At 40.9% G+C, this 13,583-nt stretch overlaps 1 protein-coding gene across 9 annotated transcripts in view; it reads left to right on the forward strand.

The window, feature by feature from the left end:
• Window positions 1-13,583, forward strand: part of ASB3 (ankyrin repeat and SOCS box containing 3) — an 81,940-nt gene that overhangs the window by 26,474 nt on the left and 41,883 nt on the right. For 8 of the 9 annotated variants that reach the window (XM_059659849.1, XM_059659850.1, XM_059659843.1 and 5 more), the window contains one exon: window positions 101-259. The exons of the other annotated variant lie outside the window; for it this stretch is intronic. In XM_059659849.1, coding sequence (XP_059515832.1) covers window positions 101-259 — 159 coding nt within the window. The remainder of the gene's footprint in view (window positions 1-100; window positions 260-13,583) is intronic. 9 annotated transcript variants of the gene reach the window in all.

Below are 13,583 nucleotides of genomic sequence, written 5' to 3' on the forward strand. Positions count from 1 at the left end.
GGCCTCTAGTTGTTTTAATATTTATTGGAGATTTTTTGCTTTTTAATTCCAAGAAATAGAATTGATATCTTCTAGTTGATGGCTTTTTATTTTTTCATAGATTCATCCGAAGACTACATTAGGAGAAAGACTTTTGAGGGCTTCTCAGCATTACATTTTGCTGCACGTCGAGGACATTGGAAGATCGTACAGATTCTTTTAGAAGCTGGGGCAGATCCTAATGCAACTACGTTAGAGGAAACCACGCCACTGTTTTTAGGTGAGATATGCTATTTGTGGTATAGATGCAACTTTTTATTTCACTTTTTTTTTCTAAAGAAACTAAGTTTAAGCCTGCTAGCATGGCTTGAGTGTTGATCTATGAACCAGGAGGTCAGGGCACATGCCAGGTTGCAGACTCAATTCTTAGTGTGGGATGTGCAGGAGGCAGCTGGTTGATTTTCTCTCATCATTAATGTTTTTATCTCTCTCTCATTCTCCCTTTCTCTCTGAAATCAATAAAAATATTTTTGAAAAGAAACTAAGCTTAGTTCCTCTTATTCCCACAAACTGTATACCTAAAGTATGTTCTTTGGCAAATGTTATACTGCTATTCTTTCATTCAGAAATCAAAAAGGTATTTTTAAAGGTTTCCACCTCATTTTACATCCTTGGGTGATAGCCTCTGGAAATATCTTTAAATGTATATTTAAAGTTGTAAAATCTGTTCTGAATTGTCATCATTGTTGTTCTCGATTTTGGTTTGAAGACCAAGCAGAATATTTTATGTTTGCTTTTTTGCTTTTTATTAGTGTTAAGATGTTAAGAAGATTTTATGGAAGAAATTTCCAGCTAATCTTTTCTTTTAAAAAAAATTTTTTTTTTTTATTGATTTCAGAGAGGAAGGGAGAGGGAGAGAGAGAGAGAAACATCAATGATGAGAGAGAATCATTGATCGGTTGCCTCCTGCACAGGATCGAGCCCGCAACCTGGGCATGTGCTCTAACTGGAATTGAACTGTGACCTCCTGGTTCATAGGTCAATGCTCAACCACTGAGTCGTGCCTCCTGGGCTCCAGCTAATCTTTTAATGCCAGTGAATTTGTTGCCTATGGATCACTATTCAGACTTCTTCAATCATGGACTATTTTTATTTTTATTATGGACTATTTTTTAAGTCCTTGAGGACAAAAGCCAAATTCTGAAGGGTACACTTTCAATACCTGTCTTTTTTTTCCCCCTTCCTCCCTTCGATCCTATTTGTGTTTAGGGACATTTTGGCACATACAGTTTAGTGGAACATGAGAAAATTAAGAGAATAAAACTTTTGTTTAGAATCAGTGTATTTGGACTATTTTTAATCCTGGCACGTGTAATTTGTATGTTCATTTATTTACTGAATGCTTCAATTTACTCACTTATAAAATGGGATAATAGTACATAACTACTCCTTATTGGGATGATAATAAAATAAGATGTCTTTGAAAGTACTTTTTTCTTTGTAAACTTAAAAATATAATTCTTAAAAATTTATGTAAACTTTATTATTTTTAGTGTATAGTTCTATGGTTTTGATGTTTGCATAAAATTGTGTAATGGCAACAACAATCAAGACGCCGAACAATTCCATCATCCCTTAAAATTCTATTATGCTGCCTATTTTTAATTACTCTTCCCTGCCCTCCCATTACCCTTGACAACCACTGATCTGTTTTGATCCCTGTAGTTTGCTTTTTTTGCAGAATGTCATAAATATATATGTACATGTAATCTTCTAGACTAACTTCTTTTTCTTAGCATAATGCTTTTGAGATTCACATTGTGGCTTATATCACTAATTTATTCCTTTTTATTGCTAAGTAATGTTCCATTATATGAATATGCCACAGTTTGCCAACTTACTAGGTGTTAGACATTTGAATTATTTTCAGTGTTTGATGTTTATGAATAAATTGCTACAAACATTTGAATGCAGGTTTTGTCTGAATATAAGTATTTCTCTTGGGTTAATGCTTAGGATTGTTTGGTCATGTGGTCAGTGAATGTTTAACTTTGGAAAAAATTTGGAAGTTTCTTATAAAGTGACTATCATTTTGCATTCACTTTGGTAATGTTTGAGAGTTTCAGTTGTCCCACATTTTCTTCAACACTTGGTATTGACACATTTTTCTTTTTTGCTTTTACATATTAGCTATTTTAAGAGATTTAATTTAGTGGTATCTCATTATAGTTTTAATTTGCATTTTTCTTGATTGCTAATGATATTGAGCATTTTTTCATGTGATTATTTGCTATATTCCCTCCCCCCATTAGTTTTGTTTAGAAGTTTTGTTTTGCAATAATGTCAAATTTACAGAAATCCTATGTAATAAAAGGCTAATATGCAAGTTATCCCCTTGACTGGGAGTTCGATCAGTTCAACCAGGGGGTGAGGCTGGCTGGCCAACCTCCCGCGTCCTCCCCTCAGCCGGGCTGGCCTTATCGGCTCCAATTGGCCCGATCTCACCCATACACGAATTTGTGCACCAGGCCTGTAGTGTTCAATAACAGTGCTAAGGATTCTTAGATACCTTTCGCCCAAATTTTGTTCTTTTGCCACATTCAACTTTATCATTTTATTTTGCTCTATACTATTTATCTATATAATATTAAACCCTTTGAGATTAAACTGTAGATATAATTCTCTACCCATAAATACTTCAATGTACACTTCCTAAAAACAATGAAATTCTCTTATGTAATTGCCATGATCAAAATCAGGACGTTAACATTTTGATACAGTATTGTTTAATCTATAGATCTTATTCAGTTTTGCCAGTTATTCTACTAATGTACTTTATAGCAAAATAATAATAATTATTATTATTTTTGTTCAGGATCCTATTCATGATCACTTGTTACATTTGGTTGTTTTGTATCTTTAGCCTACTATAATTTGAAACAGTTTTTCAGTCTTTATCTTATACTAGAGGCCTGGTGCACAAATTCGTGCACAAATTCGTGCACCAGTAGGGTCCCTCGGCCTGGCCTGCGGGATCGGGCTGGAACCGACTTTCCGACATCCCCTGAGGGGTCATGGATTGTGAGAGGGCGCATGCCAGGCTGAGGGACCCCACTGGGGAGGGACGCGGGACATTGGCCAGCTGGGGAAGGACCGTGGGAGGGCTCCAGGGCGTGTCTAGCTCTCTTTCTCAGTCCCAATCAGCCAGACCCCAGCAGCAAGCTAACCTACTGGTCAGAGCGTCTGCCCCCTGGTGGTCAGTGCACATCATAGCGAGTGGTTGAGCAGCCTTAGCATATCAGGCTTTGATTGGTTGAAAGGCTGACTGGTTGACCTGACACTTAGCACATTAGGTTTTTATCATATAGGATGATTTTAAAATTTTTCAAGAGTTTGGGCCAATTTATTTTGTAGAATGTCTTTCAGTTTGGGTTTTCTGATTTTTTTTCTTGATAAAGTTCAGGTTATGCATTTCTGGCAGGAATACCACAGAAGTGAAATGGTGTCTTAGTGCATCTTATCAGGAAAAATATGACCCAGAACTGGTAATGTTAATATGTAAAAGTATTTTGAATATGTGAAATGTATCATTATGAAGATGTTTCATAGTTGCCTTGATGTTATATGGTTGAGTTCTCCACAGGAGAGATTGCTTTTTTATATAAAGTTTCTTTCTTTTCCACATCACATCCCGCCTGCTTTGGATATTATGTACAACTACATAGTAAGCTTTCACTGAGGCCAAGTTATGTGAAACCTCTATACTAGTTGTTGTCTTCACTGCAGCAAAGTGAGCAAAATGAATTAAGTCTTGTAAAAGGAGATAAATTTAAAGTGTTCAAGTTATTAAAAGAGGGAAGAATAAGTCACCCTGGATAACAGAGCAAGATATCATGTGCCTCTAGAGCAGGAATGGGTAACCTTTTTTCTGCCAAGGGCCACTTGGATATTTTTAACATTCATAGGCCATACAAAATTATCATCTTAAAAATTAGCCTGCGAGTTGCTGGTTCCGAGCCTGGCACCGCTGGTACCTGGCATAGCCGCCCTAACGCCAAATCAAGCTTTGAGGAGAGAGGCGGGGCACCACGACACCCTATGACGCCAGATGGGGTCCATGCGCGCCAATGGGCCTGGCCAAGGTCATGAGGCGTCAGGGGGCACCGGGCGGAACCCGCAAAGATTTGCAAAGAGCACTAAGCCTGCTATATTTGGTCAGACATTTAATTAATCTTACCCCTAATGCCTTGGCAAGGCCAGACCAAATGATTTTGCAGGCCTTATACGGCCTGTGGGCTGGACATTCCCCTTCCCTGCTCTAGAGTGTTGTATTAACTGTAACAATAACATTTATTAAGCATAATGTATACCAATTTCTTTGTCAGGAGTTTTACATGAATTAGCTCATGTAATTGATTTTTAGAGAGAGGAAGGGAGAGAGAGAGAGAGACACTGATGTGAGTGTGAAACACCTATTGGCCGCCTCCTGCACACCCCCTACTGGGGATCACCCAGCTTGTGCCCTGACCAGGAATTGGCCAGGGCAGCTCATTTAATTTTCACCATGATTCTATGAGATATGTATTGTTATTATTTCCATTTTTACAGATGGAGGAAATTGTAAAAACACTGTATTTAGGATCAGAAAAGCTGTATTTGAGTCTTTATCCTTTATATATTAGCTAGATAGCATTTCCTGAATTGATTCATTGAGCTGTAAGTAGATGTTCATTGACAAAAGGGCTTTTTATGAACATGTGTTTGGAAGATGCTGTGTACTATATTCCCTAGTGGAAGAAAACAAAGAAAATTAGCTGTATAGTTTAATGTGTACACACAGTCTGAAGTATCCTCTGCACTTTGTTACCTTATTTTAGTATTTCCAGAGCTCTTATCACTGATTGCAGTTATTTGATTAGCTTTTTTGTTTATTGACTGTCCCTTCCACTAGAAAGAATGTTCCATAAGAGCCGGCATTTTATTTATCTTATTTGTTGTCATACCCCTTAAAATCACATCAGTGCCTGGTATGTGGTAGGCATTCAGTAAATTATTTGTTGTTTTTTTTTCCTTTTTTTAAAATATATTTTTTATTGATTAAGATATTACATATGTGTCCTTATCCCCACGTTACCCTCTTACCGCTCCCCCCCCCACCCCCCCCGCTCATGCCCTCACCCCCCTGTTGTCCGTGTCCATTGGTTAGGCCTATATGCTTGCATATAAGTCCTTTGGTTGATCTTTCCCCCTTACCCCCACCCTCCCCTACCTTCCCTCCAAGGCCCGACAGTCCAATCAATGCCTCTCCGTCTCTGGATCAGTCCTTGTTCATCAGTTTATGTTGTTCATTATATTCCACAAATGAGTGAGATCATGTGGTATTTATCCGCTCTCCAGTTCCATCCATGCTGTGACAAATGGTAAGAGTTCCTTTTTCTTCTTCCTCTTCTTAAAGAATACCTTTCAGCATTTCATATAATGCTGGTTTGGTGGTGATGAACTCCTCTAGCTTTTTCTTATCTGTGAAGCTCTTTATCTGACCTTCAATTCTGAATGATAGCTTTGCTGGATAAAGTAATCTTGGTTGTAGGTTCTTGCTATTCATCACTTTGAATATTTCTTGCCACTCTCTTCTGGCCTGCATGGTTTCTGTTGAGAAATCAGCTGACAGTTGTATGGGTACTCCCTTGTAGGTAACTGACTTTTTTCTCTTGCTGCTTTTAAGATTCTCTCTTTGTCTTTTGCTCTTGGCATTTTAATTATGATGTGTCTTGGTGTGGTCCTCTTTGGGTTCCTTTTGTTTGGGGTTCTCTGCGCTTCCTGGACTTGTAAGTCTATTTCTTTCACCAGGTAGGGGAAGTTTTCTGTCATTATTTCTTCAAATAGGTTTTCAATATCTTGCCCTCTCTCTTCTTCTGGTACCCCTATAATTCTGATGTTGGTACGCTTGAAGTTGTCCCAGAGGCTCCTTACACTATCTTCATATTTTTGGAATCTTTTTTCTTTTTTCTTTTTCGGTTGGGTCTTTTATGTTTCTTCATATTTCAAATCTTTGACTTGATTCTTGGGATCCTCTTGTCTGCTGTTGGATCTCTGTATATTATTCTTTATTTCAGTCAGTGTATGCTTAATTTCTAGTTGGTCCTTTTTCATATCCTCAAGAGTCTCACTATACTTATTGAGGGATTCATTAAATTTATCGGCGGTTTCCATAAAATTCTTGAAAAACCTTATAAACATGGCCTTGAACTCTATATCCAGTCGTTTGCTTTCCTCCATTTGTCATTTGTGACCTGTTTCTTTGTCTCCGCATTTTTTATGCTTCCCTGTGTTGATAGAGTGGCTTTGTGTGCTAGGTGTCCTGTAGGGCCCAGTGGCTCAGCCTCCCCCGTTACCTGAGGTGGACACTCTTTGTGCACCCCCTTGTGGGCTTTGTACACAGTCTTGTTGTAGCTATGCCTTGGTTGTTGTAGGATCACTGGGAGGAATTGACCTCCAGGCCAATTGGCAGTGAGAATCAGCTGTGTCTGCAGTGGGAGAACTTCTGTGCTGAAGACACCCTTCTGGGGCAAGACTTGCTTCAGTGGGGCTTTGATGCTCACTGAGTCTGCACCCTGAGTGTGTCCCTTATGGATCTGAGGAGTTGTAATCTGGATGGTCCCCCTCTGACCACTGGGTACACTGGCTCTTGGATCTAAGGAGGTGCTAATTTAGCCTCTGCCTGAGGTTACACAGCAGGAGCTATGAAGAGAACTGCAGATTCCCCTTCCTTTTTTGGAGTTTGGAAGTACCCTGATGAGGCCCAGCTGTGAAGCAATGCAAGCTGCTGTGGGGCCTTGGGCCTTCTCTTGGAAGTTCTGGGTCTGTCTGGCCCAGCTGCAGTTAGGTAATTTTCAGGTTGCAAAGGGCCGGGGCATTCATATGCAAAAGCCTTTGCCGAAGCCTGGGTGGGGCGGGGTCTCAGGGAATCAAAGGGCGGAGCAAGCAGCTATGGCGGAGCCTCAGCCCCGCCCTAAGGAATCGCGAGTCCCAGTGTCCCGGTAATTGCTGCAAGCACCTCTGAGGGAAAGCCGCCCTCAAGCTCGCCCTCTGCCAGACAGTCCAGTTTCTCCCTGTATGAGTCCTGGGTCCCCAGAGACTTCCCGGAACCGGAGTTCAGAGCAGTCGGGAGCTTGTGACTCCCTCCCGATTCAAAAAGACAACCGTGTCCTCAGGTGCCAGCCCCTTTCTGCGCGCGAGAGCCTCTGTACCTCTGCACTTTACTTCCGCAGCTCCTCTGGCTCTCAGTGTGCTTTTCTTTCCTTCTAGTTGTAGAATTTCCACTCAGCCAGCTTTCCTGTAGTTCTGGATGATGTCCGTTTTGTCTTTATGTTGTTTTTTTGAAGTTGTTGTGGGAGGCAGCAATTTCCTGGTGTTTATCTATGCCGCCATCTTAGTTTCTCCTCCAGTAAATTATTTGTTGAGTGAAAGAATGAAGGCCTATGAAGTGGCCTCTTATAAAACAACACTTGTTTTAACTTTAACCTAGCATTTTGAAATGTATTTGACAGTAATCTTTTTCTTTGTGGAACATAAAGAACAGTAATATTTTATAGGACTATTTGAGAAATGCTAGTTTGTTCACATAGTTTCAAAATATAATAGTCCCATTTATGAAATTTAGTATTGTTTTTACTTATGTAGGTATTTGGAGAAAATTAAAAATGCAGTTTTTAGTGATTTATCCTACCTAATAAAGAGGGAATATGCTAATTGACCCTCACACCGTTGCAAACGGTGGCACCCACAACCAATAAGGAGGGAATATGCTAATTGACTGCCCCGTCCTCAAAGATGGCGGCGCCCACAGCTACAAGATGGCTGGCAGGGGATGCCAGTTGGGGGTGACCATGCCAGCAGGGAAGGACAGTTGGGGGGGACTGGGCCTGCAGGGGAGAGGAGTTGCTGGGGGGGGGGCCGGGCCTGCAGGGGAGGGCAGTTGGGGGGGACTGGGCCTGCAGGGGAGGGCAGTTGGGGGGGACTTGGCCTGCAGGGGAGGGCAGTTGGGGGGGACTGGGCCTGCAGGGGAGGGCAGTTGGGGGGGACTGGGCCTGCAGCGGAGGGCAGTTGGGGGGGACTGGGCCTGCAGGGGAGGGCAGTTGCTGGGGACCGGGCCTGCAGGGAAGGGTAGTTGGGGGGGGGGGGCTGGTCTGCAGGGGAGGATAGTTGGGGGGGACCAGGCCTGCAGGGGAGGGCAGTTGGAGGTAGCCAGGCTGGCAGGGGAGGGCAGTTAGGGGTGACTGGGCCTGCAGGGGAGGGCAGTTGGTGGGGACCGGGCCTGCAGGGGAGGGCAGTTAGGAGTGACCAATCTGGTAAGGGAGGACAGTTAGGGGCAACCAGGCAGGCAGGGGAGGGCAGTTAGGGGTGACTAGGCCAGCAGGGGAGGGCAGTTCGGGGCAATTGGGCCAGCAGGGGAGCAGTTAGGCGTTAATCAGGCTGGCAGAAGAGTGGTTAGGGGGTGATCAGGCTGGCAGGCAGAAGCGGTGAGGGGCAATCAGGCGGTTGGGAGCCAGCAGTCCTAGATTGTGAGAGGGATGTCCGACTACCTGTTTAGGCCCGATCCCTGTGGGGCAGTTGGACATTCCACGAGGGGTCCCAGATTAGAAAGGGTGCAGGCTGGGCTGAGGGACAACTCCCCAGTGCATGAATTTCGTGCACTGGGCCTCTAGTATTTCATAATATAGTTAGCTTGCAATTTTTTTTTTTATGTTAAGGAAGAGTTTTTAAGATAATTCAAACCCACGAATGACCTTTAATCACTTATTTTTAATAATAGTATTTATTTAGTTTTTTTTGACATCAATCTTACCATTTTAATTATATTTTCTACTAGCTAGTACAGAAAGTAATTTAACTCAAGCATGGGGTTTAAACCCAAGGAGATTTTGTCCTGTAGTACTTTTACATGCACGAGTGTTGCATCAATTATATTAGTTTGGAAGTAGATAATAGTATTTTAAATATATATATTTATACATATACATATCCTATCTAATAAAGAAGGAATATGCTAATTGACCCTCATGCCGTTGCAAAGATTGGGGCACCCTCAGCCAATAAGGAGGGAATATGCTAATTGACTGCTCCAACCTCAAAAATGGCAGCACCCACAGCCAATAAGGAGGGAATGTGCTAATTGACTGCCATGCCCTCAAAGATGGCAGCACCCACAGCCACAAGATGGCGGCACCCTCAGCCCCGCCGGGGTGGCAGGTGTGCGGCAAGGCCGGGCCTGCTTGTCTCCGGAGTCCTCCAGTCCCTTCAGCCCCCCAGCGGCCAGGGCTGCCCGAGGCTCAGCAGCAGCAGAAATGTGATGAGGGCATTGCCTTCCCCTGATCACCCGGTTGCCTTCTGCCCCTGAGGGCTCCCAGACTGTGAGAGGGGGCAGGCCAGGTTGAGGAACCCCCACTCCAGTGCATGTGTGTGTGTGTGTGTGTATATGTATGTATATATATGTATGTATATGTGTGTGTGTGTGTGTGTCTATATATATATATGTGTGTATATATATATGTACATATATATATAATTGATTTCAGAGAGGAAGGGAGAGGGAAAGAGAGATAGAAATATCAATGATGAGAGAGAATCATGGATTAGATGCTTCCTGCACACCCTCCACTGTGGATGGAGCCTGCAACCTGGCCATATGCCTTGACTGGGAACTGAACTATGACCTCTTGGTTCATGGGTCGATGCTCCACCATTGAGCCATGCTGGCCAGGCTATAGGAGTATTTTTTTTTTTTTTTTAAAGAAAAGCACAGTTTTAGCTTTTGCAAGAACATAATGTTAAAAAATGGACATATGACTCTTTAGTTAGGTGAACTGGGCTCCAGGGTCTGCTCTTCCCGTAAATAATTTGACAAACTTTAACAATCTGCTTTGCTTACCTGTGTCATTCTGCCTATTTTAAATAAACATAGTGACCCGTATTTTAATATATAATGGGAGAGAGTCTTTTATTAAAACAAAATCCATACTATTTCATGGTTTGCAACATTCTGTAGATGATGATCTCTAGGTGAGGAAGAGTGGCTGGACCAAGTGGGCTTAAAATGAGAAAGGGAGACTGCCCATCTAGTATAGCTTCCTTCCCCATCTGTAGTTATCTTTCAAGACTGTTCTTCACTGAAACTTTGGTGTTTGTTGTCCTCCTTTTCTAGAGGAAGTAATATTTCCATGCATGTTGTAGCACCTGTCCCAGTTATTACCGAGACTGTTGCTAGGGGCTATAAATATAAAACCAGAGGATCAAGGGATAGAAAATGAGTATAAAACTATGGAAACTTGCCAGATGACTGGGAGAGTCCTTGACATCAGTCATGGGTCATATAATTAAACCTAAGGTTAAATGTAGAGAGTTAAAAGAGTAGTAACTCCACAGTTTATAATGGGGACAGTTTTCCTACAAACAACTCATCAAGATTTTCATAAAAATGAGTTCAGAAGGCAACTCTTTAGTTTGATGGCAGTAAGAAATTAGAAAACCACAAGAAAGGGGAAATTCAGGAAACTGCTCCTTATCTTTCTACTTGAAAATTGTCCTTCTAGAACATCTTTTGCTTAGCATGTAATTTAAAGTTTATATTTTAATAAGGAGCCTGCCCCCTTATTTATTTTGCCCTTGTCTCCTCCTTTTCCCACTCCCTTTCTCTTGCCTCATAAATGCATACATAGTAAATACTGTAAGGATAGATTTGTAAAACTGCTTTGGAAATATGAATATTCTTATTTATAAATAAAGCAGATTCTAGGTTAAAATCTAGCTAATTATATATAGAAAATAGGTTTTCTTTTTATTTTGCTATGTATAAAATAACAGTGATAAATTGGAGGTTCAAATCCAATCCAACGTGACTTCATAAAACAATTTCTGTGGGAACTGCACAGCATGCAGTTCTGGCTTTTGATGGATCATTTTTCATTTTTTTTGAGTCTCTGCTTATTCTGTATAACCTTCAATGTTAAACATAGCAGTACTTTTTAATAAGAACAAAGTGTTTTATAAACAGTGTTATGTGAGGCTGCCTATTTCAATATTTAACTGTAAAATGTGTCATACTTCAGCTTACGTGGCATATCCTGTAACTCTGACTCTGCTGATGTATTCCAAAAGTGAACAAACCACCATGTACTTCACTTTTCACTGCTTTTTTCTGGGATCAACAGGCATTTATAGGGTTGTTTTTTGAGGAGCCAGGACTTTTGAGGTTTAGCATTCATATATTTAATATCCTATATAATAAAAGCCCAGCGACCATAATGGCAGAACGACCAGAATGACCACTCAACCAGTCACTATGAGGTGCACTGACCACCTCTCGGTCTCTACCCGCCCCCCCACCCCCCCGCACCCCTGGCCAGAGTTTTGCTAAGAATGGAGGGTGTGCTTTTATTTCTTCCTTGCTGATTTTGGGTTAATTGCTTTTGGATGCTTTCTAAGAAGAGTAAGGGGGAATGCTTACTTTATGCTACATTAAAATTGAAAGTCATATTTTAAAGTAAACCAAGAATTCTTGATCTCAGTGTTATACTTTAATATTCTAGTGTAAGGTAGAATAACCTAGATGAGCTCTTCCTCAGCCCCTCCCCGCCTATACAGTGTGATCCTTGTTCTCTTTAGGTATCATAGAGGAGTGTTACTCAAAATGTCAGTGTATTGATATAAGGGGCTTGAGCCAGAATATATATCAGTGTACTGCTTCCTTCATCAAAGAAGTCTTGTTTCAAGAAAAATGTCAGCTGAACTAAACAGTGTGCTTAGGGACATCATTGATTTACATTCTGGTCTAAACTTCTTACCTCAATGAAGACTGGTAACAGTTTGCAGATTGACAGCTAGTCTATGAACGATATTGAGTATCACTGCTGTACAATACGTATGTGTGGCAAACTGGATCATTGCATAGCTAATCCAATTGTCTCTTCATTCTTCATAATAATTATTGCTATTGGCCAGTTAATTGTACGTAAAAATCACTGGTTAGAATGAGTGAAATAGAAGTGTTGCTCCTGTATAAATAGGAGTCCTTGGGATGAAGACTAATTTGCCATGTACTTTTTCTCTGATAGGGATTCCTCAGTGTAATGATTTTTTCCTTTAAGTCATAATATGGAGATCAGACCTACGGAGGTGGCTCCTATTAGGAGAATACTGCTATATGAATGCTTTAAAAACAGGAATTGAGTAATTACAGAAAGTAGTAGGATTCAATGTTGTAGCTCTAGAAGAAGTAAGTTTACCATTGTGCTATCTTAAGTCAAATATTTCTTTTGACTCTGTTGCTGGGGAGACATGGAAAAAAAATCAATATATAATAAGATATTGATGTGCTTTTTGTGTTTAAGAACTTTCTGTGATTGATGGATATGTTTTTCTGGATATGGTTCCTGATGTCTATCTAATTGGCCATTAGACTTTTCTCTGTCAGAAACCATGAGTCATGCCATGTTGTCAGTGGCAGCATGTAGAATTGGATTGGGGTATTCCTGACATCTTTTTTGTTGCATTCCTATTATAATGAATTTCATGAGGTCATGGTTTGTCCCATCCAAAACATATTTAAGATTAAGATTATTAGTCCTTGGGCAGACATAAGGTACTTTATAAGAAAGAATGTAACTTTATTATACCATTAGGTAAAACTTTTCTAAATATCAATAAAATATTATGTTTCAGGTTAAAGATTCATGGCTGAGATTCATTCTAGGAATCTATCTGAATGTATAGAATGGTTTGAAATTATGTACATATTCTTAATGGAAAAGCCCTACTTTATAATCATTTTGATTACAAACTTCAATTATTAAATGAATAACTGTGGGCAGTCCTACATACCCAGTGACATTCTTTAAATAATTCTACATCCTTTCCAGTCACATTGCCAAAGCGAAGGGTTGCAACTAATGTATTCTGTCAATGGAGTTAGTATAGTACTTGAATAGTTCTTCTGTCTTGGATATAGGTAAAGCCTTGGAAAAATATAAATCCTGGAGTCACATAGAATAAATCAGCAACACTAGGGAAAAAAATCCCTGTTCATTGCAATCTAGTTTCTTTTCTAGTGCCACCAGATGTCAGTATAACCACAGGACCCCAGAAGTATTGCAGTAGATAAAAGGCTTATGAACATTCTTTTTGCTTCATGAAAGAGGTAGGGAATAAAGTTTTATACGAATTAGGCATACAATACAAAGATTATTTTATTGTTGAATTATGTAGACAAATGAAGAGCATAATGGAGAATAGAGCTCATATAGAACTTAAAAAAGAAGAGATACAGTTAAACATCCTATATAATAAAAGGCTACTATGCAAATAGACCAAATGGCGGAACAACTGAACAACCGATCTCTATGATGTGCGCTAACCACCAGGGCGGGCATCGGCAGCAGGTGGCAGAGTGCAGAACATGGCAGGCATCGGCTGTGGTGGGATGGTGGAGCAGGTGAGTGAGGGCACCAGACCAAGGTGGGGTGCTGGTTGTTGTCATTGGGGCAAGCCTCTGGTAGTTACAAAAGTTCTTTGTTCCCGCTTGCCGCTGTGCCGCCTGGTGCTCGCAC

The sequence above is a fragment of the Myotis daubentonii genome, chromosome 12 (genome assembly GCF_963259705.1).
Source record: "Myotis daubentonii chromosome 12, mMyoDau2.1, whole genome shotgun sequence".
In the NCBI taxonomy this organism is placed as follows: domain Eukaryota; kingdom Metazoa; phylum Chordata; class Mammalia; order Chiroptera; family Vespertilionidae; genus Myotis; species Myotis daubentonii.